The sequence below is a fragment of the Agrilus planipennis genome, unplaced genomic scaffold (assembly GCF_000699045.2).
Source record: "Agrilus planipennis isolate EAB-ADULT unplaced genomic scaffold, Apla_2.0 scaffold91, whole genome shotgun sequence".
Classification (NCBI taxonomy): Eukaryota; Metazoa; Arthropoda; class Insecta; order Coleoptera; family Buprestidae; genus Agrilus; species Agrilus planipennis.
Window position 1 is genome coordinate 880,830 of NW_020440825.1, and position 27,737 is coordinate 908,566.

Here is a 27,737-nt window from a genome sequence, read left to right on the forward strand (position 1 = left end):
TTTATGCAGAAACAATATTAATTTCTGCGAGCGAAGTGTATATATATTAATACTATACTAATATATAGTATATAAAACAATACTAAAGTAAATATATTTATTGTGATGTTTTTTTTTTTGGGTTTTGGAATTTATCAATTCTTTTAATTACCTTCAATAATTTAATTATACTTCAGTTTCCACTTAATCGATTTTGGTGCAAAAAAAGTGTACGCAATAATATCAAAATAATCATTGTTTTAAGTCTAGATTATTCCCATTTAATTTATAGATATATAGGATTGGATTAGTGTCATGCTCTTCAAGTTTCAATATATTTAAAAACAACCTAAGTCTTATCTTATTTTTAGCTTACAGGTGTATATATATATTTTTTATTATTTCGTATTCAATTACGTTAGGAAAAAAATTATGTAAGTAGATACCAATAAGAAACACTTATAGTTGAAAATTACTGAACAATAGCGGCGATATTTCTTTGATGAAATCGGAATTGTCATATAGTTAATTAAGAAATTAAATATATCGCAAACGTAAACCTATTTTAAATTCACACGATCAAACTACTCAGAAAAGAAAAACATAGGCCGACTGCTATTGTTCTTAGCGGTTTTTTTTTGTGATATGATAAAAAATACTGTCGCCTTGCGGTTGTTAGCATGAACGTTTTAGTATTAAAGTGCAGATTAAAATTAAGTATCGTCTATTAAGTATATACTTTAATTTTCTTTTTAAAAAATATTTGAACTCAAACGGCGCTCACTTCAATTGTGATTGGTCACAATATTTTCTAAACCATACATTCACTTTCCCATTGTTGCACATATTATATGTATTTAGTAATAAAGGTGCATTGTTATATGATTATTAAATAATATGCAAAGGTGAATTACATTTGCAAGGTTAATTGCAGAATTAATTACAAAAAAAATGGAAATATATTACCCGTAGAAATTATATGCTTTCAATTAAAATATTTTCTTAATTAAATTGCACGAAAGTGAAAAAAATCATATACAATAATGTCACAATATGTATATATATACATAATAATTAAAGTAGTCATGTATGTAATTTCAGAAAATAGTAGAAACTATATTTTTAGTGGTTTACAAATAGTTTTAACGAAAAGTACACGGAAAGAGAAACATTCCCAAGCTCGTAACTATCAAGTAAACGAAACATACGAGGGTGGATTGATAAGTTTCCGGCCTGACCAAGAAAAACAAGGTTTTTAAAAATTTTTTTTTTTTATTTCTCAACATAATCTCCTCCAAGGCTGATACATTTCTCATAGCGGTGTTCCAGTCTATTAATGCCATCTCTATAGACTGATTCGTCAAGCTCCTCAAAATAACCATTTACAGCTTCGATTACTTCTTCATTGTCCGCAAATCTCTTACCGCCAAGCCATTTTTTGAGATTAGGGAACAGAAAATAGTCACTCGGGGCTAGGTCTGGAGAGTAAGGAGGGTGCGGCATCAATTCAAACTTTAGATCGTTGATTTTAGCCGTCGCAACGATTGACGTGTGCGCTGGTGCGTTATCGTGATGAAACAAGATTTTTTTCTTCGCCAGATGAGGTCGTTTAATTTTCACCTCGTGGCTCAAACGTTGCAATAAGTCTGCGTAGTATTGACCAGTGATAGTATTACCCTTTGCAAGGTAATCAATGTATATAATACCTCTTGCATCCCAAAAAACAGTAGCCATAACCTTGTTCGCCGAAAAAATTGTTTTTGCCTTCTTTGGAGTTGGTTCCCCTGGTCCAATCCACTGTTTAGACTGTTCTTTGGTTTCAGGAGTGTAGTGGTGGACCCACGTTTCGTCAACGGTTACGAATCGACGCAAAAATTCGCTTGGATTACGCTTATACAATGACAAATTTGCGGTAGAAATGTTTTTTCGAATCAATTTTTGGTCGACTGTTAGCAAACGCGGCACCCATCTTGCACAGAGCTTTTCCATATGCAAATGTTGGTGCAAAATATGTTGCACACGTTCATATGACATCTTACAGGTCTCAGCTATCTCACGCACTTTCAATCTGCGGTCTCCCAGCACTATTTGATGAATTTTTTCGATCATATCTGGAGTTGTGACCTCAACGGGGCGTCCTGAGCGAGGCCCATCAGAGGTGCTCACACGACCCTTTTTAAACTCGGAAACCCACTGCTTAACGGTTGAATATGACGGGGAGGATGTCCCCAGTGTTGAGTCCATCTCTTTTTTAATTTCCTTCGGCGTTAACCCCTTCAAATAAAAGTATTTGATGACAGCACGATTTTCCTGCTTTTCCATTTTTACGAAAACCACAGAGGCGTCTTGTTCAGCGTGCTGTCAAACCTACACTAGCAAGGAGATCGGGCTGAAACTATAGCTACAAGCTATCCAAGGATGGTACTATAGAATGTCACCTCAAGGTAGGCCTAGTGGCGTCATCTCTTGGTTAGGCCGGAAACTTATCAATCCACCCTCGTATATTGACAAAATCAGTGTTACCCTAGACAAAAATCTCTCTCCAGTGTCTCAGAGTCTTTCAAAGTCTTTCAGCGTCTCTGAGAGCGTCTCTCACAGTCTCTCAGTTATTGCCTAGGTGTTTTTATGGATCTCTCACAGTCTGTATGAGAGACTCGAACGAAAAAATTGTTAATTCAGAGATCCGAGTCTCTCACAGAGGGACTGAATGAATAAAACTGAAAAATTGAGAGAGCCGAGTCTCTCGTAGAACGACTGGGATCTCTGAAATATGTTGAACTTAGAAAATTCTAACCATGTCTGTCGAGACAACACTTATTGAGAGATTCGAGTCTCTCGTTCAGAGATTCGAGTCTTTCGTTCAGAGATTTGAGTCTTTCGTTCAGGGACTGGATACGAAATGAAGATTTCTCTATGAGCGACTCGAGTCTCTCGTTCAGAGACGCTAAACAGTTTTTTTGACACTCTCGACATTCTCTCCCAGCGACACCAGAGAGACTCGATGAGAGACGGAGACTCGAGTCTCGCTTTCAGAGACTCTGAGAGAGTGAACATTTTTATCTCGGGTAGTCTAATAATTTTTGTATGAAAAGTATTATGAAACACCATGGTAATTATTGTAATATTTTTCTCTGCTCGTATCAATCAGGATCTATCTTCAAGATTTGTTTGTTTTTATTAACATTAAAACACCCAAAATTTCACAAAATTTTTAGTTACCTAAAACGCGTTTCGATACCCAAGGTGTCAACCCCAGTTATAGACTCGAGTAGTTTAGTGTTTATTTAGTTGAATTCTCCAGTACTCTAATTGATTTTTTATGCATGTATATAGATGATTAGTAAATCAATCGCGGAACGGAGTTTAGTACATTAGTTTTCATCAAACTTTGCTGAGATATCAATAAAAAACAAAAAATTAAAGCCATTTTCAATCAAATTAATATTATAGTAAGGTCGGGAATCGATCCCGTACTAATTTGATCTGGGGGCAAATCAATAGAAGCAATACTTCCAAAGGGGCTCGCGAAAACTGATGAAAACAAACAAAGAAAAAAGCTCAGGAAGTCAGTTATGACTCACCAAATAATTGCAAGCTAAAAGCCCTTGAAGAACTGATTAACAGACTAAATCCACCGACTCAAAATGCTATAGAAATACGGCTGTTAAAAAATTTCAGTTCTCGCATCAATAACGCAGTGAAGAAAAAAATCAGAAAGAACTCAAAATTTTGATGATTGAGTAAAGAATATTGAAGATTTTCGGAATCACTACATAGTATAAAACAAAGTCGCTTCCCGCTGTCTGTCCCTATGTATGCTCAGATCTTTAAAACTACGCAACGGATTTTAATGCGGTTTTGTGCATTTAATATAGATCAATATGGCCCTTTACAGCAAGTTATTTAAATGAATATTTTTGAAAATATTACAGATTTAAAATGCAGGGACATGGCGGTTGCGGCGGCGGTTTGTATTGTCTAATGACAAAAAAACTGTGAATGTTGTATATAAAGACATTCTGTAGTATATTTAGTATGTTCAGGGGGTGTCTTTTTAAGATTTCCCCTCCTCGAGAATAATTTACAAAGAAAAAATATATTCAGTATCAGCATTGCACCCGTGCGAAGCTGGGGCGAATGGCTAGTTATATATAACCGAAACCGAACTTGCAGCCTTTGAATTTGGCCTTTGACCTTTTATTGAAACAGTTTTTTTGTAAAATAGAATAAAAATATTATAAACATTGCTTCATATATCCTTAATTTATCTATAGGCCAGCAGAAGACGTTACAATAAATGAATTTTCTTTAATGAGGTAGTGCTCCAGATGCTTCTATTTATTTTATTTGCTGATATTATTGTTCAGGATTTACATCATCGTGTGTATAATGGTTGTGCAAGAAATTGTGTAATAAATGTGGTTATCAAACGTTTTAAGTAATTTAACGATTATTACTAATATCCTTATGGTAATAAATTAGTCAGTTTGCCCTTGCATTTCGTAATAATAATAATGCAGTTTCGAAGAAAGTTCTGGTGAAAGAGTCCATTACCGCACCGTCCGTGGTCGCGGGCAAAAATTCACGCCATATTACCACTAATTACACTAATATATGCATATATATTGTCAACTTCATTGGAATTAATCAAGTGTGAACAAGGATACTACAATCAGGAGCGCCGTTCGTTGTCAATGATCGACACGAAGTAAAAAGATGAAAATCCATAAGCAACTCAATGAAGGAAATAAACAGTTAGTTGGAATATAGCTAGGCTATTAGACCTGTAGTTTTGAGGTGCCATATGTAATTGTCCAGCGAGCATTTATTTTACTTTTCTTTAACCTTAAAACTTGCAAAAATGACCGTTTAAGGTTGCGCCTAATCGCTTGTACAATAACTCGACTGCTGTAGATAAATAAAACGTTTCGATGATAATAATCGTTGTTTCATTATTATTATTAATATCAATATTATCATTATTAGTTTCACGTCACCCCCCAAGTACTTGTACTCGAACTAATTAATTTCGTCCTTGCCGAAACTAAATAAATTTATTCAAACTGATTGTTGTTATAAATTCGCGAGTCACACAAATGATCCCGACACTCAGTACGGGACTTAGGTAGATACTAAGTGATAAGCTGCTGCTGAGTGTTACACACACTTCGATTTCGGTTTCGTATAATTGATTTTTACCGCGGAAAAAAAAATGCTGTTCGCCTTTCTAGGTTTAGTGATATGGTGAGTTCAGTTCTTTCTTGCGACAATTCGATTTTTTTTAAAGCTGACATCGGTTTTTTAGGGTTTGCCGGCTCATATTGGCCGTACCATTTCCGGAAGATTTCATTTTCGGTGTTAGCACGGCGGCTTATCAAAACGAAGGGGCCTGGAATACCAGTGGTGAGTCTTATTTGCTTCTTTTTTTAAAGACCACTTAAATATTTGGAACACGACATGTAGGTATTACGTAAAACATGTTGAGTACAATTTCGTAGGTAGGTACTCCATAAAGTTGTTTAGGATAAGATTCTTTTAAAATGCTGTGACCGAATTTCGAGAACTAGTTTTTACACTTTGTTGATATCTGCATCGAGAATACTTTACCTATAACACTTTCCTCTAGTATAATGTGACATATTTTAATCATATATACGATAATTCTGCAAAATCCGACGGAAGTTCAGTCAATGAACCAACACAGATTTACTTCTACAGTCAAAATCCGTTATAACGACACCGAAGGGACCACTCATATTTGGTCGTAAAAACCGATAGTCGTAATAGCCGGTGACGTTATTAAGTACTTAATACCTATTATTGAATGTGTCATTAATATATTCATATATAAAATAAAACTACATTTTATTTATTTTACATGAAACTTATTATAAAAAGACATTACGTACATATAATTATCATTTTTCTATATTAATAAAATCTGGAATTTTAGTCTGTTTCGAACACTTCTGTCGTGCGTAGGTACAGACTTTGTAGTTCACGTTTAATTTTAATTAATGTATCATCATAATTTCCCTGCATATGAAACTGTTCATTAGAACAAAAAACAATTTGTCGTAATACACTGACAGCATTGAGACCATCATTCAAAGTTGGCACTGTAAATTGTTCTTCAGTCTCTTCCTGTTCGTCATTTTCCTCTTGAACTTCTTGTACAATATCATCTTCCGTAGCTGGTGAACAAATTGCAATAGAGTTATCTGCATCAATAAAATCTTTAGCTTCAGAGTATTACAATAGACCCTAAATTCGATACGTTTTTGTTTACTTTTGCGATCTTAATGGTCATTTACTGTACCAGATGTGGATACTGTTACCTGTTAAAATGTTTACAATACAGCTGAGTTATGATATCTAAAATACTTTATAACAATTATAAGACGCAACGTCAGCATGCAACGCATGTAAGAATGGTAATCTCTTCAGGGAATTGCATTGTTCTGATATTAATTAGCTTACTAAGATATTGAATAAGAAATGTAATGTTAATAATTGTGATTAANTAATAAACGCTCTAGGCACAGTTTTCAAATTTGTATCAGGTAATTTAGACGCAGGAGATGGCGAGAGATATGATCAAGCCATTAATAATTTAAAGGTAAATCAACAAAATATTATAAGTCATTTTAATAAACAACTTTCGATGAACAAGGAACTAATAAATAATTACGAAAACGTACTTAAAAACATTTCTAGTAATTTTGATATAATACAACGTTCAATAAATGCAGCAGTAGAACACTCCGACCTTTTTAATACAATAAACATGTTGAAATTAACTATAGTCGAATTAAAAAATTTAATCACGGAAATTCAAACAGGAATCAGTTTCGCACTAATGAATCATTTACACCTCAGTATAGTTAGCGAAGATCAGATTTTATTAATAAAACAAAAATTAACCAAAGTTCATGGTGAGAACAAATTTTATTCGAATGATAACATTTTGTTTACACAGACAATTTCTGTAGATTTTTATATTACTGAAAAACATATCGTATTTTTACTACATGTCCCAATTTTAAATGAAATAACGTTTAACCTATACCATTTATATTCAGTACCCACCGTATCCAACACCACCATCATACCTCCTACATCATATGTAGCCATTCATGAAAACAATATTTATTATTTAAAACGAAAATGTAATTTAATTCAAAAACAGTATTTTTGTTCAAACGATGATATAGAGAAAAACTATCAACAGGACACATGTATTAAAAATTTATTACAAATTAAAGATGATCCCAAATGTAGACATATTCCGGTTGAAATTAATGACATCTTAGTGGAAACAATTAGTGACGAAAGATACCTTGTAATTCTTCCGAAAGAAACACCAATTCATATTAAATGCGAAACAGAACAGATACACCGATTGAAAGGAGTATTTTTAATAACACTTCCTTATTCTTGTTCATTGATAGCCAAAGACTTTGTTTATATAAATTTACAAGAATCAATACCTGAAAGACCAGTATTTTTACCACCATTATTTGAAAAGCCTATAAATGTCAAACCTATACGATTAAACCTCAAGGCAGTTCGTCTTGACGAATTAGCAAAATTAACTCTTCAGACTACCGATCCAATTGTGTATTTACCAGATGAAAGTTTTTGGACAAACGGTTCAAATATATGTTTAATTGTGTTATTTATAATCATTGTAATTATATGTACTTTTGTATTTTGTTATAATAGAAATAAGATTAAATGTTTTAATAAATTTAAGAGACCAGAGGTCAGGGAAAAAGATAGTTCACAAGCGTTTCCTTTACCTCAAAGAACAATGTAAATTCGTTGCCGAAATTTTTTGGGCTTCACCCCTAAAATTTCATTTTATGGGCGGAGGAGTTATGATATCTAAAATACTTTATAACAATTATAAGACGCAACGTCAGCATGCAACGCATGTAAGAATGGTAATCTCTTCAGGGAATTGCATTGTTCTGATATTAATTAGCTTACTAAGATATTGAATAAGAAATGTAATGTTAATAATTGTGATTAATTAAAATCAGTTGTTGTTCCACTGTTAACCTGTTAACATCTTGATTGAATTATAATTAACGCACATAGTGTATTATTGTTTTCTTTCAACGGGGCAGCAGCTCATGTTTTTCTTAGCCAGTCGAATTTCAATCTTAAAAATAAAAAGCGTTTTTAAAAAGTAAATTCGGCGGCAGAAAACATTAACTGCTGGTCGTTCTAACAGATATAATTGTCCGAAAATATCAGTTAAATGTAGTCGCTTAAAGAGATATGTCGTAATAAGCAATGTCGTAAAAACCAGTGTTTTTTTATAAGGCGGTCTAACACAATTCAGCCAGGACTTATGATTTTGCTCAATATAACCGGAATGTTGTTCTAAACGATGTCCTAGTAAACGATTTTGACTGTATTTTGCTAATTATTTTCTTATTTATCATTTTTAGAAATTCATAAATATTCAAAAGTTTAGCCCTTTTTTATATTTAGAACATAATCTTTGATCAGTAATTTCCCTTATATTTATATTTTTACCATAAAGAGTTAAAGTTAAACAGCCTACGACAGGGATGACGAACCAATGGCACCCTTTCCATTAAAGGCACGCGATACAATATTTTGGGCACGTCACTAATATTTCTGTGATTGATTGTTTAATCAAGGAATTTTCAGCGAGATTTTCTCAGTTCAGAGAATTATTATCAGAAAAACTCAAGTTTATTATGTACCCTGATGGGACTACATTTGATAAATTGAATTTGTCTCAATTCGATTGGTTTGAAATTGAAGAATTTGAAATGCAGCTGATTGACTTCCAGTCTAGTTCAATATAGATTCAAAAATTAGTTGAAACAAGGAAAGATTTAGTAATAATTGAAACAGAAAGATTGACAGGTAATACAAAATGCTAAAATAACAAAATTTTAGAAACATAAAATGCGTTATCAAACACATTTAATTATTTGAAGAAGCCGGCCTATGCTATTTTAACAATGTTTTCATCAACCTATGCCTGCAAGTCATTACTTTCAGAGATGAATAACATTAAAAACTCAGTTAGAAATTGATTACTCCGGTTCAGCATGAATTCTGCTAAAATTAACATCTTACAACCGTAACATAAGTTATTTGTCATCTAATCGGCAACAACAGAAGTCACATTAATTTTACATTAATTTAAATTACACCTATAATTTAAACATTGCAAAATGTTCCAATTTTTTTTTGTAGTAAATAAAGAATTTTGAGTTGATATTATTTATTATTATTATTCTCCCAATAATCACAGAGACAAAATATTTGATGGCAAGTATGAGTAAAGTTCTCTTTATAAAAATGGCACATCAATACGTAAAGGTTCGCCATGCCTGACCTATGACAATTTATGTCAACTTCTCACTTGGTCTTGGACAATGGTTGCTACCAGAACTTTTCTTTTCCTTACTTTCCAACAACTTAATTAGAGTTTTGGTTCTTTTCTGGTCACTTAATAACCGTTTAACAAATATTTTCCGTTTCTACTAGGAAAGGGACCGAGTATATGGGACACTTTAACTCACGAACGTCCCGAACTTATTTTGGATCGGAGCAATGGAGATGTAGCCGACAACAGTTACAACAAGTGGGAAGAAGATATTGAATTGCTTAACGACTTGGGTGTTCAATTCTATCGTTTCTCAATAGCATGGACCCGAATATTTCCAGATGGCGAACCCATCAATCCCAATCAAGAGGGCATAAATTTCTACAACAACTTTTTGGATCAACTAACTTCCAACGGTATACTTCCGATGGTTACCATTTTCCACTGGGACATTCCGGAGAGCTTGCAAAAGATGGGAGGTTTCATGAACCCACGAATAATCGATTATTATACGGCATATGCGAAAGTTCTATTCGACCACTTCGGAGATCGCGTTAAATATTGGATAACTATCAATGAACCTAAACAGTATTGTCAGGAAGGTCACGGGGAGGCCAGTTACGCTCCGGCAATTAATATTTCAGGAGTAGCTGATTACCTCTGTGGCCACAATATCATAAGGGCCCACGCTGCAGTTTATCACATGTATGACGACTACTACAGATCTCTTTATGATGGTGAGTGCATTATACGTTATCCAAATGGCATGTCTGAGGTCAGAAGCATTTCGGAGACGATATGCTGACATTGCAGAAGTCATTGACTCATTTTCGAAATGTATTTTACTATGCCAAATAGCCTTATGTTTCGATGATAGAGTCATTCTACTACGACATTGTTTTGACGTAACGTAAGACTTTGAGATACAGTTTATCAATAACTTAGCATGTCTTGGATAAGAGTGGTCAATGAATTACGAAAATTACTTTCTGTCCTAGTTATTTGAACCTTGCTTTTATCTTCGAGGAACTAACAATCGAAATTTGATATTTTTCCACTAGCATTTGATGACTAATAACCGCACAAAAGGTCATATTAGGACACTGCCTTAAGTGTACTAAAAAATGGTTCTCTAATACAGAGAATTGTTTCGTATCATTTTAGAGTTGTTGTTAAAATGAAAATTGAAATGTGACCAAAAAATTTATAGGTGAAGTTGGAATAAGTCTAAGTGGTCATTGGTTCGAAGCATACACAAGGGACGACGAAGATGCTGCTGAAAGAATGAGACAGTTTTACGTAAGTCTTAAAAAAAAAATTACGTAATTCCTATTTATACTTTATTTCTTACAATTGTAATGATTTTCCAGCTTTCATTTACTAATTAACCAAAGAAAAGTTGGCGATAACTTTTACTACAATGAATTTAATTACAATATTGCGCATGTGACTGTTTTAGGTGGGTTGGTGGGCAAATCCCATATTTTCATCCGAAGGAGATTATCCAAAGGTAATGAAAGAATTCATATCCAAAAGAAGTTCACAACAAGGTTACCCGTGGTCACGGTTACCAGAATTTACGGAAGATGAAATCAATTACATACGAGGAACTGCCGACTTCTTTGGTTTTAATCACTATACCACCTTCATGGCACAAAATGCTGAAAGCGACGATTTGACGGTATCTTACGCGAATGATCATCAAGTAATATTCGCTTCAGACCCCACCTGGGCCAGAGGTGCATCTGCATGGCTTTCAGTAAGTGTAATTTACTATGACAAAGGACAATTTTATTGTTACTCTCTTTGCAGGTGGTTCCTTGGGGTTTTCGCAAATATCTTAAATGGATTAAGGATACGTATAGTAGTCCGATCATATACGTTACAGAGAATGGATTTTCAGACCACGGAGGCCTTCATGACCCCGAAAGGGTTCAGTACTATAAAGTACGTCACAGTTAAATAGTAACCTGTTAAAGAAAATAATTGATTTCTCGTTTTATAGCAATACATGGAAGCACTACTAGAAGCTATCTATATTGATGAAGTTGAGGTGAAGGGATACGCCCCTTGGACCTTAATGGATAACTTTGAATGGTTTGATGGTTACGTGTAAGTATTTTTAAATTTATGTACTCGCTTATTAAATAATACTAAATGCTCTCGGAATGTAATAAAATTTTCCTTTTAATTTTAGAAATAGATTCGGACTTTATGGAGTGGACTTTAGCGATCCTAATCTACCAAGGAAACCGAAGGATTCGGCAAAGTACTACAAAGAAGTTATAAAATCAAGGCGGCTAGTGTAAAATTCATATCATCATCAATCGCGTATATTTCTAATCTCACTTTATCGAGTTTCTTTAAATTAAAGAGTAGCGTTGTTAGGAGACCGATTTGTACGCATTGCAAAATCTGTTAAGTTTAAACTTTGAAAAAATATGTATATAATATATATTTATAAAACGAAGTGATAGCTTTTTTCTTCGCTCCATAGTGATTTTTTAACAGCAAACTTCTGCATCGTATTAAGAAAAAAGCATGAAAAAGTAGTAACAGTATTAAAGGTAAATTTATATGGTTGCTTGGTATTATTATAATTTAAACTTTGCGAGCAATGTTGTTATTGTAATATTATTGTAGTAATTATTATTGTATGTGATTGTAGTATGAATTGCGAATGTTAAAAAAAAGACTGTAGAAATATTTTCACTGTCTAGTCTTTATTATACCGAATACCCAAATTTAAATCGAAACAAGTGGAAGAAACATTTATAAATTATTTAATTATCAATAATCCAAAACAAAATTTAAAATAACACATTTTCTTTTACGTCAAGGCAGTGCTTTATCAACAGATTAAGTGGTTTGCTGTGACTTTGCAAATAATAATGATTGGTACCTAATCAGAAGGTCGTGTCAGTCCAAACACATATTCAGAGGCATGAACTACACACTACAGGTTTAGACTAGGGGTGGCAGCCCAAATGATCTTATGGGCTACATTGGAAATAAATCATAACGCCTCGTGCCGTATGTAAAATTATTAGATTTACATTCAGTGTGGAAGTTTTTTTGAAGTGATAACTGCAAACTCGTTAATAAAACAAGCAAAATTTTTCTTACAAGGATATTGTTTTAAAATCAAAAATAATTTTCTCGTAGTATGAACAGTTAATGTTTTTTTCTTTAATACATTGGTTTTCATTACTTTAACCATTATGATACATCATCATCATAATAGAATCGTCAGTTCGAAGACTAGTTGGACACGCACCTCCATTGTTTGCTATCCTGAGTAAATATTCCCTAAAACTAGAACATCCCACATTCTTAACCGTTTGTGAGCAGTAATCTAATCTAGGTCTACCTCTACTTGTTATATACAGTATAACATTCAAATTTAATTTTCCAAATACAATATGAATGCGATAAAGACTCATGTCATTCTAAACGACCTATACATAATAAATATGGCCACAGTATATAAATTAGTTGAATATAAAACACAAAGATCCTTTTGACGTCTGTAATTGCAAAATACAAGGCATTTATGACTATTTAATACCTATTTTTTCAAATTAACATTATTTGCTTAATTTTATTCAGAATGATGCTGTTACTATTTAATAAATTAATTGTGAAATTCAGTCTAACAACTTTTCATGAATGACAGAAAGAAAAATCTGAAAATTAATATTATAATATAAAATGAGAAGTGCAATTTTAATTCTATCTTACACAAAGTATATATAATTGAGTGCTGTGGAATGTAATTAAATAAACATTTAAAACCCAGTTTCTACCCCTAGTTCTATATACGAAAAAAGGCCCTTTTTTTTTAAAACCCAAAATTCCACAAACCTTTAGAAACCTAATACGTGTTTCGACTTCCGAGGTGTCATCCTCATGCAGAGACTTGAGTTAGACTTCCTGAGGATGACACCTTGAGTGAACAAAACGTTTTGTGGAATTTTAGATTTTAAGTGTTTATTTATTTTAAATTAATTGTTATTTACCAATTAATTACTTTTTGTTCAATACGCATAAAAAAACATTGAAAACATAAAGTGGTTGTTACACAAAAAGGCATGACGCTTTTTGTTGAATTTATTTGAAGTGTGCCGCTTTCATTACTGTAAAACTACGTTTTCTTATCAATGTAACTATTCAAGTACGTACTACTTCATTTACATGTTTATTATTATAACTGCCGAAGTAATTTCTAATTACTATACACCGTTTTATAATAAAAACTAATTAAGTACGCAAAAAATACAAATATAATATTCAGTAGTAGTACTTTATTGAAGCAATATACGAATTTTTTTACTATTTTATCTATAGATATTCACTATACACTAGAGGAAGTTTCAAAAATTGTAAAAAATATTCGTGTTTAGAAATGGGTACTTTAATAAATAAAAAACCAGCCACAAACAGAAAGGACTCTTGAAAATAAAACGAGCGACATCACAAATCATAGGTACCAAATCAAGAAATTGAAAATTATAAATGTATAAAACATACTTTTGATGACAATTTTAGAATTTTAGGCAAAACAAAAAAGTTTATTTGAAAGTTGCAAATATAAATGAATAGAATATTACATTACGTATTAGAAGTACGATAAATAATATCTACTCTTGTTAAATTTAAACTTTTAAATTTACATAATGTAATAAACATCTAAACATTCAATGCCATGATTTAGAAAATATATTTTGTGGCTTGATGAATCTACGAAATAATTGTACCGAAAGTTGGAATGTAATATTTACCATAATAAGAATTTAAAAACTTAACTATCAATTATAATTGTTATTATAGGGAGTATATATGTATATTTAAGCACAATGTTAAATGCACATTTTTTTTAACATTGTTTACATATATGTTTATAGTTTAAACTATCAAACTACCTACTTCGACTTCTTGAATTATTGTACATAGTTCAAGAGCGATTTGATTACGAATTAGAGTAGTACTTTCAAAAAAAGGCAGTACAACTAAATCAGGTCAATTAATTGATTTAAAGAGTTCGATTCAAATTTGAACAATTCGGCATATCTTCATTTCTTTTTGATTAATTGAACTGATAGGATATCCTCAAACCTTACACATTAACATTTTTAATCGTAAATGTTATTACTGTTTGCTACTGGTGAGTGATAGTTTTCTGCTAAGAAATCATGGTTCTGTTCTTACAATAACCGCTATATGTTGTTATATTAATAAACTAATAAAATGTGCAAAGAAGAATCAAAACAGGGAAGGAATCCCTTAGAACCGTAAGTATTTTGTTAGCAGCCAAGGTATTTTAAGGTTTCAATTATTATTTTCGATACGTTGTTTAAATTGTGTTTTCTAAAGCAAACGGTTTTGTAGTAATTTTCAGCCACGATCACGACGAAAAGCTGAAAAAATACCTCCAGTACCTTTCTTTAAATTGGTAAGAGAAACTGATTTCATACCTTGACACTATATTTTACGCAAAACACACCCGCAGTAATCTTATGAAAAATGAATTTCAGAGGAATCGTCTAAATTTTTGATAAATTCTTCATAATCTCTATCAAAAATCCTACTGGACTTAGTCCTTCATATTGCGTATTTTTATAGTTAAAGGGTATCATCCCTCCTACTGCAAGCCAAGTAAAGTTTGTACAGATAAACATAGAAAACAATTCATCTAGCTAACTATCATAGATCTTACTGTTTGTAAATTCAGTATTTGAACCGCAATTAACCCTCTTCAGGGTCAGACTATTTGTAAAATCCGACAGAACTAATACCTTCACGTCATAGGCGTCTGGAGGTACATGGAGGTACAGTACTCTCTAGCGGCAAAAATACGCAAAATAGAGGGTTGTATTAGGGATTATGAGAGCTTTAACATACCCATCAAAAAATTTAAACCCATTTTTCAACTGAATTCAAAAAAGGAGCTTCTTAATTAGATTGTATTTTTTTACTGTTATATTGGGTAGGATAGTCCCATTTGCATAAATTTAAATAAAATCTCCACCTCTAAGGGTGAAAAATCAGTTTTAGTTTAAGTTTGTATGTATTGGCAAGGTTTTTACAGCTAAGTAGGTATATTTTAATTATCATAAGATTAATGTGGGATTCCTTAGTTTATCAAAAATTTTGCATTTTATCACAATAATATATATTTTTTATAGTTCACATACGCATCGGCCGTGGACAAATTTTTGCTAATATTAGGGGTAATATGTACTGGGGGTAGTGCCGTATGTCGCCCCCTTAACATGTTGGTATTTGGAAGATTGACAGGAAAGGTAATAAATTATGCATCTGAGATGATGTACAAAGATCAATTAACTGAAGAGGAGAAAGAAAAGTTGCTGAATACATTGATTGAAGCCGTAACGACTTTTGCAATTTTTAACAGTATAATCGGATTGGCCATGCTTGTTTTCACTCATTTATCGGTTCTTATATTTAATTATACCGCTCTAAAACAGGTGAGTTTAAAAGAGCATTTATCACAATTGAATAATATAAATGTAATGTAGTAGTCAGTCAGACATTTTATACCTTTGTTTAAAATAAGGAAAATCAACGTAAATGAAATATTTTGATGTATTGTTGTCTTAACTATTCCTACAACTTGATTATACATTTATTCTGAAAAATTGATGTGCCCACAAAACATAAATACAAACCCTAATATCTTAGACATAAAAATTCTACAACTACAAAAGTTTATTTATCTTTTATTTATTATTCTGTCAAGGTTCTCCTAGTGGATATTAATTCGTTTTTTTTTCTGGTAAATTTTATAAACTACACACGTTAATTGTTTTGTATTAATTGCAGATCTACAAAGTGCGAACTCTTTATTTTAATAGCGTTCTGAATCAGGATATTTCCTGGCACGATGTTAATCAAACGGGAGATTTTGCAAGTCGTATGTCAGAGTAAGTCTACCCAGTTTTTGGTACATTACCTACCTATTTTTCTTTCAAATAATAAGTAAAATTTAAACAGTTCTAATTATTAAGTTATCTTTTTTTGGTAAAATAGTGACATTATTATGCAGCAACATAAAGACAAATATTCTGAACCAACCCTAAAATTTACTTATCTAATTAATTATCATATTCATTCCTTTGTATTATTTATACAGAAAGAACAATCCAAATTTATTTGATTGTACTGTCACAATCCACAACAGACGTTGTTACGTTGCCATTTTCCTATTAATGTATTTTTAAGGGATTTGAATAAGTTTGAAGATGGAATTGGAGAAAAGGTGCCCCTTTTTCTACACTCCATGTTCACCACGGCAGCATGCATTACATTAGCTTTAATAAGAGGCTGGGAACTTGCCCTAGTGTGCCTGTCTTCTCTTCCACTTACTCTTATATCGTTAAGTGCAGTTTCAAAGGTATGTACCTATACTTCATTTACTTTCTCTAGCGATGTGCCCTTTCCAATGTCATGGATGCGCGCTGGCAAAATCGTACGTAGGGAGAAAAAAGCTCATTATACTCTGGACTCTTGTTCATTAAACATACTTTTTTAATACAGTACCTGCCAAAGGTTTTGTTCAATCACGAAAAGTAGTGCGAGTCGAAAACAAGCGTTAAAGCCTTTAATATGTCTTCAAATATAAATAAACATCTCGTTGATAGTTTCAGTAGTAATTGGTACTAATAACAGCACATTTGAGCAATGCAATTGTAGTGGATAAAATGATCAATTTTTCCGTGCAGTACTGTACGGATTATACGCTCCTCACCGGTTAAGAGTTTCGCCGAGGGTTGTCTCCTTCCTTTTCTGGCCTAGTGCTGTTCTTTTCTACTTTGCGCCAGTCAAACTGAAGGTCACATCGCTACAGAAAGTAAACGAAGTAAATTAATATTGATCTGTAACATTTTTCCCAAGAAAATTCTTCGTGTATTATGCGCGATAACCAATAATAATTAAATGAATAAATAACACACTTGGAAGTTGTTAACTAATTAATCAAACTCGATGAGTATTTCGCCCTGTTAAGGGTGAAAAAAATTCATGATGGTTCACCAAGAGCTAACGGCAGATACCTTTTATTATTTAATCAATAATAATTATTTTTTGAGTAGATCACCTCAAAAATAGCTAAAGAGGAGCTTGACGCTTACGGGGCTGCAGGTGCTATAGCTGAAGAGGTTCTAACAAACATAAGAACAGTTGTGGCTTTTGGAGGAGAGTCGAAGGAATTGACTCGTTATGAGAACCAGCTCGTTTATGCTCGAAACAATAACATCAAACGTTCCTTACTGTCCGGTATAGGATTCGGACTGTTATGGTTTTTCAATTATGCCATTTACGCCTTGGCTTTTTGGTATGGGATTAATCTTATTCTAAAAGAAATGAATTTGCCCGAAAATGAAAGGATTTACACTGCTGGCAACATGGTAACGGTAAGTATCAAAGATCTTATCTTACAATGCGAATGAGAAATTCCATAACACCTTAATGTTTTGGTTCGTACATAATAGATGAGCAAATGATTTGGATTTAACCCAGTCATTTGTTGTTCTCAATTTTAAGACAAGAGGCTCATTAAACGATTACTGTTTTCTGTAGGTTTTTTTCAGTGTCATGGAAGGAAGTACAAATTTCGGAATAGTCGCGCCTTACATTGAAACCTTCGGTATAGCCAAGGCTGCAGCGGCTAAAGTGTTTTCGGTAATAGATAAAAAGCCAGTTATTAATCAATCAAAGTTAAACGGAAAGAAAAAGTGGGACGTTAAGGGGAGAATTGTTTTCAAAGATGTACATTTTCACTATCCATCTCGACAAAACGTAAAGGTACTTAAAATTCCAATACAATATGATGTTTTATATGTAGTAACAAAATATTAAGAGAATAATAATATTCTTCAAGATTTTGGAAGGAGTAAATCTTACCATAGAACCAGGTCAAACAGTAGCACTGGTTGGGAGTTCCGGGTGTGGAAAATCAACATGCATTCAACTGATACAAAGATTTTACGATCCAGTCAGGGGAACAGTAAGAACATTTTTTTATATACCTGCAAAGAACAGTCATAAAATTAGAAGAAATATCCTTTATCGGACTTTTTTACTTAAATATTATTTGTTTTGCTCAACAACAAGTATATCTATAATTATCACCATCATCATAAGGTTGTCAGCCCTAAAACTGGTTGTACACCCATCTCTATACTTTAATTACTATCCTAAGCTTATTTTCGCATTTCCCTAAAACTAGAACATCTCACATAGTTAACGATTTGCGAATACTAGGCCTACATCTCTTCCTCTTAGCTCCTGTTTCTACTTCTAATATGTCTCTAACTCCAGACATTCGCCTGTAACAATCAACGAATTTTTTTGATTAAAGGCGACTCGACCCTGCGTTATCCTCTATTTTATATCTCTATTGTTTCTTGCATCCTGAATTATCTGACTTCCTAGATACCTAGATGCCTCCTATGTTTATATTCGTTCTTTCCCTACTTTTTCTTGTTCAACTGCTCCTTGATAGATGTTAATATTACTTGATTCTTTGCCCTCCTATATCTATGCCTAATATATCTATTGTTAGAAAAATAAATATTTAAATTTGTTCGAGATCTTCTGACAAAAATCTGTCCCTATATAGATAACATTAGACGGTACGGATTTGAAAGACTTCAATCTGGTGTGGTTACGAAGCAATTTCGGAGTTGTTGGCCAAGAGCCGGTCCTTTTTGGAACCACAGTAGCTGAGAACATCCGAATGGGTAACAGATCGGCTACGAAAGATCAAATAGAAAAAGCTGCGAGAAGGGCAAACGCGCATGACTTTATAGTAACGCTTCCACAGGGCTACGACACCCTTGTTACAGGGGCACAGTTATCAGGAGGTCAAAAGCAAAGAATTGCCATAGCTAGGGCCTTGGTCAGGGAACCTGCTATCTTGTTGTTAGACGAGGCAACATCAGCACTGGATACTGACAGTGAGGCTAAGGTTCAAGCAGCTCTTGATATAGTAAGTAATAAGTAAACAATCCTTTAAGGATTTTCACAATTCGTTTTTATTTAACATGTAATATGTTTCGTCAAAAATTAGCTTCTTCACGTATGTTTGACGAAACGTGTATCAGATTAATTAAAAGAAAAATGTGAATATCTACTCTTTGTGTTTTTCCTTGATTACTTATGCAATTGTTTTTAATAAAATGCGACATACAACAAATATAAATGTTTGACAGGCGAGTAAGGGTTGTACAACGATTATTGTGGCGCATCGGTTGTCCACTATAAGAGGTGCTAACAAAATAATTGTGTTCTCAAACGGTAATATCGTTGAAGAAGGAACATATCAAGAACTAATAGAGAAAAAAGGTCACTTTTATGAACTCGCTCTCAGCCAAGCTGTTGGGCCCGATCCTGACTACGAAGGTACGAAATGTTACACGAATGTGATCGTCACTTTTTTCGTAAAATAAAATCATTTTTCGTTTAAGACATAAATGAAGATGAACCTCTAAATAACACCGACGTTCTTGAAGTAACGCACGCAATGGACGAAATAGAAGAAGAATACGACTACGCCGTAAGCATAGTATTAATTAAAATAATTCGAAGTGGTCTGTATTTTGTCGAAACTGCCAGACGCGGATCGCGATTTCGATCTTTTTGAATCTCATCAGCGCGTCGCAGACAGTTCCGACAGAACACAGACCAACTTTTACCTGCTGTCTTAACAGTGCGTTTTAGAAAATACTACAAATGGCGCAGTAAACGCCATCTGTAGTACGATGCTACATTTTAGGATTACGTATGCTCCAACAAGGTCCACTTGTGTGGATATCTACTTGCTGAAAACGAATCCCGGCGTAGCCAACCTCAACGTGATAGGCACGTTAGCTTAATCGAATAAAATAATTCGAAGTGGTCTGTATTCTGTCGAAACTGCCAGACGCGGATCGCGATTTCGATCTTTTTGGATCTCATCAGCGCGTCGCAGGCAGCTCCGACAGAACACAGACCAACTTTTACCTGCTGCCTTAACAGCGCGTTTTCGAAAATACTACAAATGGCGCAGTAAACGCCATCTGTAGCACGATGCTACATATTAATTGTTATAATACATAAATAGTTGCCAGGTTTTATTAGAAAATAACACAGTTAATGTATGTGAACTGATGCTGTCATGATTCGGGTCAGAGGTCCTTCCATCTCAGATGCTGAATATGGATGCTAGGAAGCAGCTCCAACCAATGACGACCTTTAGACTCGAATCGGGACAGCAACAGTTCACCAACTGGCCGCGAAAGCCTTTACTAATTTGTGACGTGATTCTAGGATCGATATTTATCTTACAAGAAGAAGGCAAAAGCCAGCCCTTCATCCTTATGGTCGGTGGTAAGAATGAACAAGCCAGAATGGTGGCAAATATCACTTGGTTGTTTAACTTCCATCATTACCGGATGTGCGCTTCCGATTTTTGCTGTTCTTTTTGGCGATATTTTGGGTGTAAGGAACTTTTGAATGCATTCTATGCAAAATATTCTTTTTTGGGAACAGTGTTCACTTTTGAAAAGCGTACATGCAAAAGAATCACCCGAAATCTAGATAAAATTGAATAGGGACCTTTTTGTAACATAGTTTGTCTCGTCATGTTTTACCTTTACAGAAAGACTTCGCCTGTTTGAATAATACCTAATAGTTAAACTTTTATGAACTAGGGCAAAGTTAAAAAAATGGATTCAATTTTTGAAAATTTATGGCCAAAAGAATTGGTAAAGTGTTTATATTTTCACTAAAACGAAGTCTTTTCATTGCTTTGAAATTATAGTTACTGTATCGAAGAAGCAAACTTTATACATTTATTTATTTAATTACTTCACCATGTCACAATAAAGCGAATTTATATGTTTATTAATGGGATATAGTTAATTTAATCTGATATCTAAAATGAATTATACAATTTAGAATGACTTGTCAATAGTTTAGCTTATCATCATAAGACCGTCAGTCATGAGACTGGTTGGGGACACGCACCTCCACTCTTCTATCCTGAGCTAATTTTCGCATTTCCTTAAAGCTAGAACAACCCACATCCTTAACAATTAGCGAACAGTAATCTAATCTTGGTCTACGTTTATCCCTCCTAAATCCCGTTTCCGCCTCTAATATGTCTCTGACTAGACCTTCATGCCTGAGAAGGTGTCCTACCAATCTATCTCACCTATTTCTTATTGACTTCTGTTCTCCTATTCTTTCTAATACCTCTTCATTTCTAACCTTCTCTATCCACGGTATCTTCATCATTCGCATGTAACACCACATTTCTAACGCTTCTAACCTTTATTTTTCCGCCGCGCCAACTGTCCATGTTATAGTTAATTAATAACCTAATAGTACAATCTTAATCTTCCTAATTAAATAATTGGGGAACGTAGTAATGGCAGGGTGAGTGAAGACGGTAAGCCGTCTCACTACCCTGCATCTTCGTGATTTTGTATTCGACTCACGACTCCCAAAATCTTGTCTTGACTATCATCGATTATAAACTATTCATTTCGCTATTTAAACGGTTGCTAATTGACCTACTAACTCATAGTAGGTAAGTAGGTGTTAGCTTGCAGTTTTAAATAAACAATTTAGATGTATCAACTTTGGATAAGTGACCTGAATATGAATTTGTGGATACTATGTAACATTACAAGTTTATTCGTTATTTATGGATGACTCCATAAGATGATGATGATTGATGACAAAAATTTCTAATCTTGTACAAAATTTCAGATTTTGTCAAATCCCGATGCCAATTATATTCACTCTCAAACCAATAGGTACTGCATATACTTCGTGATAATGGCATTAGTGACAGGTCCAGCAACATTCATGCAGGTAAATGGTAATTTTCGTGGATATATCAAACTAAAAGGTGCCATTAAACTTTTTATTAGATGTACAACCCGATAAATGTCTCGCTCTCCCTTACGAGGCTTCAACAAAAAACTTAAAATTGATAAAACTTCGTAAGAGAGGACGAAATGTTGGTTGAGTTTCGTATCTAATAAAATACTGTTAGCCTTTTTACATAAATCATCCACATTATTATTTTTAATTTCCTTTTTCATTAGATTTACATGTTTGGAATAGCCGGTGAAAAACTGGTTCTCAGGTTAAGAAAGCAAATGTTTGGTGCCATGCTATATCAAGAAATAGGATGGTACGATATTAAAGAGAATTCTGTTGGCAATTTATGCTCAAGATTATCCTCAGAAGCGTCGAGCGTGCAAGGGGTGAGAATTTTTTAGTTTTGCCTTTCACGTATGTATATACAAGCAGCGACGTCAGTTGGACAAATAATCAATCCCCTATTAGTAAGACCTTGTCTAACGAGGCTGCGTTGGCGTGCTGATGAGATCTAATAAGTTCAAAATCACGATTTTCGCCTGGCAGTTTCTTTAAATTACTGACTAAGGCTCTTATTAATTTCTTTATTTCTCAAGTTTTTGTCTTAACTCTCACTATTTATGTCACTGTAATACCACTGCTTTTTTGGGGATCAGTCATGTTGGCTTTATTTTATTATTTCTTTAGCGCAAATTAGAAAAATTACTAACTTCAGTTCAGGTACTTTTTAATGTTTTTCTAGGCGACAGGCCAAAGAATTGGTACAATCCTGCAATCTTTGGCGACCCTGGTTTTAGGAGTGTCATTGTCCATGTATTTTGAGTGGCGATTAGGTCTTGTCACCCTAGCTTTTGCTCCATTTGTCTTGGTTGCCACGTTTTTTCAAAAGAGACTTCAGACATCTAGAGACCAAGGGAACGGTTCACCGTTAGAAAGATCAACCAAGGTAAAAAATACTTCACATATGGAATAACTTACTAATTACGGTATACATAAAAGATATTCAATAAATTCGTCAAAGTGAATTTGGTTTGTTTTTAAACTACTTTATCGGTCGAATTTCTATTTGACTTCTTCTTTAATTCATATGTGTTATAATCATTTGTACTTAGAAAAACGTACAAAAAATATATAATAGATAATATTCAACGGGCAAATGAGTTTGTTTCTAGTAGTTTGAACTTTTTTAAAGTATAAGTATAAAGAAGGATATCGTAAATGGTGGATTACCCTCAACAGGCGAATGGGGGACTTCTAGGTCATCTAGAAAATTAAAATCTATTTCTAGAAATCTGGACTTTTTTAAGCTAGTCATTTTGTTAGAAATCATGATCGAAAATAAAGGAAATTCTAATTCGTTTTTGTGTTAGAATTAAACAATAGCTATACGTTCTACATTATTTCCTATAAAACTAAATTCCTTCGTAAAAGTAACATTTTTTCGCACAACTGTAATTAAAAGCATTATCAAAACAATACCACTTTTGATACTGGGTGTCAATTAAACAAAACCCAACCTGTTCTAAAACCTTACAACTTTAATCCTGGATGGTCCTAGTATTATCCATGCAGAATTAAAGTTCAACCAGTGTCAAATTTTTAAGTATGTATTTTGTATATTGTTTTTTGTTTTCTTTAGATTGCGATTGAAGCAGTCAGCAATATTAGGACAGTTGTTTCATTGGGAAACGAGAATTTGTTTTACACGTTGTATACAACTGAACTAATGTCGTACTACAAATTTGCCAAAAGAAGCATTCACATTCGGGCGCTTGTTTTAGCGCTAGCTAGAAGTTTATTAGACTTTGCGTTCTCAACTTGTATTTATTATGGCGGGATTCTAATCAGGGACGACAACTTAAACTACTCAAATGTTTTCAAGTAAGCATTTAGAACAGTATAGATACTTAGTTATCTTTCATAACAAATTATTTTGTTATTTTTCAAACATATTAAATTTAATATGACTTTTTTCTAGAGTCGCTCAGTCTCTTATATTTGGAACAGTTTCTATAGCTAACGCTCTCGCTTTTACTCCCAATTTTCAAAAAGGTTTAACGGCAGCTACAAGGATATTTAATTTACTTTGTCGCGTACCAAAAATTAGGGACACCTCTGAAAATCTATCAGAAAAATGGGTAAGGAATTGGAATTTTCCAAAATTTATAAATTCGAAACTAACTACAAGCAAATAAACAAACAAAATGCTGTTCCGTATTATAGGAAAAAGGTGACATTAACTTCTCGAAAATACACTTCCGATATCCAACACGTCCCATGGTGAAAGTCCTTAACGGACTAAATCTTTCCATTCTGAATGGTAAGACTGTAGCACTTGTGGGCTCTAGTGGATGTGGAAAATCGACCATAATCCAATTGTTAGAAAGATTTTATGACCCGGAAAGAGGATATGTATCGATCGACAAGCAAAACTTGGCCGACATGAAACTAAGTTCTTTGCGGTCACATCTTGGCATAGTATCGCAAGAACCAAACCTATTCGATCGAACAATTGCGGAAAACATTGCTTACGGTGCTAATAGCAGGGAAGTCAGTAAAGATGAGATAATCGAAGCGGCAAAGAAAGCAAACATACACAATTTTGTTTCGAGTTTACCTTTGGTGAGTAATTTGAAAAAATAATCCACGGTGACGGTGCATACACATATTTAATAGCAGATCGAAACAAGTATCGTATTTACGTATTTTTGAAGAGAATAAACTCAATTAGTTGATCCTTATTCTCTAGGGATACGATACAAGACTGGGTGAAAAGGGGGCGCAGTTGTCAGGGGGTCAGAAACAACGGATTGCGATTGCCAGGGCGCTGGTTCGAAATCCTAAGGTTTTACTCTTGGACGAAGCTACATCTGCGCTCGATAACGAAAGTGAAAAGGTATTTTTAACTTCCCATTAGGAAGTTATTGTAATTGGGTCGAAAAGTGAAATCGGAATTTTCATTATATTTCCACGTTTTAACATATTAGTAGCATGCTAGCCAATTTTTTTGATGATGTGTGTATGTACGTACGTACGTACGTACGTACGTACGTACGTATGTACGTACGTTCGTATGTCAGCATTTTTTTCGTTTTCGATATCTCAAGAACGGATTGAGATATCGCCCTCAACCAAAATTTTTTCGAAAGATATTATCATAATGAAGATCTGAAAGAAATTTGAACGAAATCGGTCAAGCCGTTTTTTTTTTATAAAAAAAAAAACGAATTAATTACAAACAATTTAATTAAAATACGTTCTAATCTAATCACAACAATGAAGTTACGGAATCAATAATAACGAAATATCATTATTCAAGACAGGGAATAACATATTATAATAACATATTATAATAAAAATTTGTTTATAACAAAATGAATTGTTATAAACAATCGATAAACAATAAAAAATAGTATTTACCAATTGACTGATGCAAGTACTCTATCAATTCGGTTTTCTCAGACGAAATACTGTTTCTTATGGGTTTATAAAATGACGAACTCTCAAACATTGTTTGTTATTTATTATTGTGCCGCGTTTTTTTCAAACTTTAGAAACGAATGTACTTTACAATAACTGTATTATCTAATGGGAAGTTAGTCGTATTAGCACCGACCAAACTGTGCTCAGACCAATTTTTTTTTAATAACATACAACAATATCATTAGGTACATTTTAGACTCTGATAATGAGATTTTTTGAAAGTAATTCATAAACTAAAACATACATACAAAAGGCAACTTTTAGAAGTGAATTACTTTAATATGAAATATTATTCTGAAAATTCATTTCTGAATTTTTTACCCATTACGCGCTACCTCAAATTAATGAAGGAAAAATTGTTGCTGTTGTTACACCCCCGCCGGGAATCGAACTAAGCTACAAAAGATGTCAACACCAACCACGACAAACCGAGCCTATATGTAATACTAAATTGTTTATGTTTATCTTAAAAGTCCGATAATCAGTAATGTTTACGTTTTCCGCCGATTGTAGCTGCAGGGTTTCTATCGCGCTACGCTATTAGTTATTCGGCAGACACCTATGTTGACAATTCACGCACAGGGCCGGCTTCGGATTGTATATTATTGTGATCTTCTTAAAATTGTCTTTTGTCCTTAACCGCCATGTTAGTCATTAATGTAAAATGTAAAAATGTTTATTCGTTATCTAGAAACCTAAAAGGAAGAAATAGTGAGATATTAGTTGGTTCAAAAAAACTATTGTGAATTATGAAGCAGTGTATCCAGCATTAGTTTTGTCATTTGTCCTTTTATCAGTTGATGAAATGCTATTGCTACTTATTTGGATTTAAAACATTTCTGCCTTTACACAAAAAACAAATATAAACTTTTTAATCCTTAATTGCCTAGATTTTTTTGCTTATTCATTCATACTCATAGTAAGAGGAAGAAATAGAGAATGGTATCTGCTTTTACATTTCAAAATGAACCCTTACCAGTTACAAAGTATCCAATTTTTTAATTAAAATTTTATGGTCCATTCAGCTAGCGACCTAACGATCACTGCCTTATCTAATGATGCTTCCTACTTCGTATTTCTTCATAACTTCTAAATCACGTTTTAAATTTTGGAGAAGGGAGATGCTCGCGACTCCCAGGAACTTCCCCCTCCTTTGTATACGCCCCTGTCATAATTTACTAATAAATTGCATACATCGTACATTATTATCTATCTGTCGCCATCAACGTAAATGTTCACATAGAATGTGCGCATGTACAAATGAAGATAGTTTATTTAATGATGAAGAGTACGAATTGCGAAAACTGCTCGTAGTAATAAGCCAAGCTCAAGCGAAGCATATCGCTGCCTGTAATCTGGAGGTTAAAAGTTTAATGGTTATGTCACGGTCGTGAACACACTTCTTGCACCTCTTCGACGTCAATTTACGTTATGAAATCAAGTGTTTCCAGGCCAAGTATACGATGCAGGCTACGACAGTGACTATGTTTGTGTGTCAGCGTCATTCATTTAATTGTAAAATAAGGCAAATATTAATTTATAATATCAATTAAACGAAGAAAGCACTAAAATAAGAAGAAAGAACAACTGTACTTGAAAATCTTAATAAGTTATATAAGTCCATACGTAATAGGTATCATTTTGATATGGTCGAAAATTTCACCTTTAATTTTGATATTACGAATTTTATATCAAGACAGACAGTAGCGGTGTTTAAAGTTTATTTATTTATTTATTTGTTTATTGTATCAACGGCAATTACCGTTTAAAATATACAAAACATTTATAAAGCACATTCAGTAGAATGTAACAAACTCGTTTGTCTGAGAATGAATTATTAATTTCCACTGATTTACTTGACTGGTACAATATGAAACATTTTGTAATATTAAAGAAATAAATGTAAAAGAGTCTTTTTCTTGACAATATTAATCTTTATTAATTACTTTATTTGATTGAATATAAAAGAAAAAAACGTCTGCCTTTGTTCGGCGCTATTTACAGAATG

General features: G+C 33.4%; 2 protein-coding genes across 2 annotated transcripts in view; both read left to right on the forward strand.

Annotated features, from left to right (window-relative positions):
* Positions 1–5,093: 5,093 nt before the first annotated feature.
* LOC108735469 (myrosinase 1-like) lies at positions 5,094–11,936 on the forward strand. The gene is made up of 8 exons (XM_018467429.1): positions 5,094–5,223; positions 5,285–5,382; positions 9,517–10,092; positions 10,566–10,654; positions 10,815–11,114; positions 11,168–11,302; positions 11,361–11,467; positions 11,553–11,936. The coding sequence occupies exons 1-8, from the start codon at positions 5,192–5,194 to the stop codon at positions 11,662–11,664; spliced, it is 1,449 nt and encodes a 482-aa protein (XP_018322931.1). The 5' UTR covers positions 5,094–5,191; the 3' UTR covers positions 11,665–11,936.
* Positions 11,937–14,450: 2,514 nt separating this feature from the next.
* Positions 14,451–27,737, forward strand: part of LOC108735463 (dynein heavy chain 10, axonemal) — a 41,013-nt gene continuing 27,726 nt past the window's right edge. Inside the window, exons 1-19 of the mRNA XM_025979923.1 lie at positions 14,451–14,646; positions 14,744–14,807; positions 15,541–15,843; positions 16,199–16,299; positions 16,598–16,769; positions 17,467–17,787; positions 17,954–18,178; positions 18,255–18,380; positions 18,996–19,364; positions 19,588–19,777; positions 19,843–19,931; positions 20,684–20,854; positions 22,130–22,234; positions 22,471–22,632; positions 22,989–23,192; positions 23,886–24,127; positions 24,225–24,384; positions 24,470–24,868; positions 24,996–25,142. Of these exons, the coding sequence (XP_025835708.1) occupies positions 14,603–14,646; positions 14,744–14,807; positions 15,541–15,843; positions 16,199–16,299; positions 16,598–16,769; positions 17,467–17,787; positions 17,954–18,178; positions 18,255–18,380; positions 18,996–19,364; positions 19,588–19,777; positions 19,843–19,931; positions 20,684–20,854; positions 22,130–22,234; positions 22,471–22,632; positions 22,989–23,192; positions 23,886–24,127; positions 24,225–24,384; positions 24,470–24,868; positions 24,996–25,142 (3,594 nt within the window). The 5' untranslated portion in view covers positions 14,451–14,602. The remainder of the gene's footprint in view (positions 14,647–14,743; positions 14,808–15,540; positions 15,844–16,198; positions 16,300–16,597; positions 16,770–17,466; positions 17,788–17,953; positions 18,179–18,254; positions 18,381–18,995; positions 19,365–19,587; positions 19,778–19,842; positions 19,932–20,683; positions 20,855–22,129; positions 22,235–22,470; positions 22,633–22,988; positions 23,193–23,885; positions 24,128–24,224; positions 24,385–24,469; positions 24,869–24,995; positions 25,143–27,737) is intronic.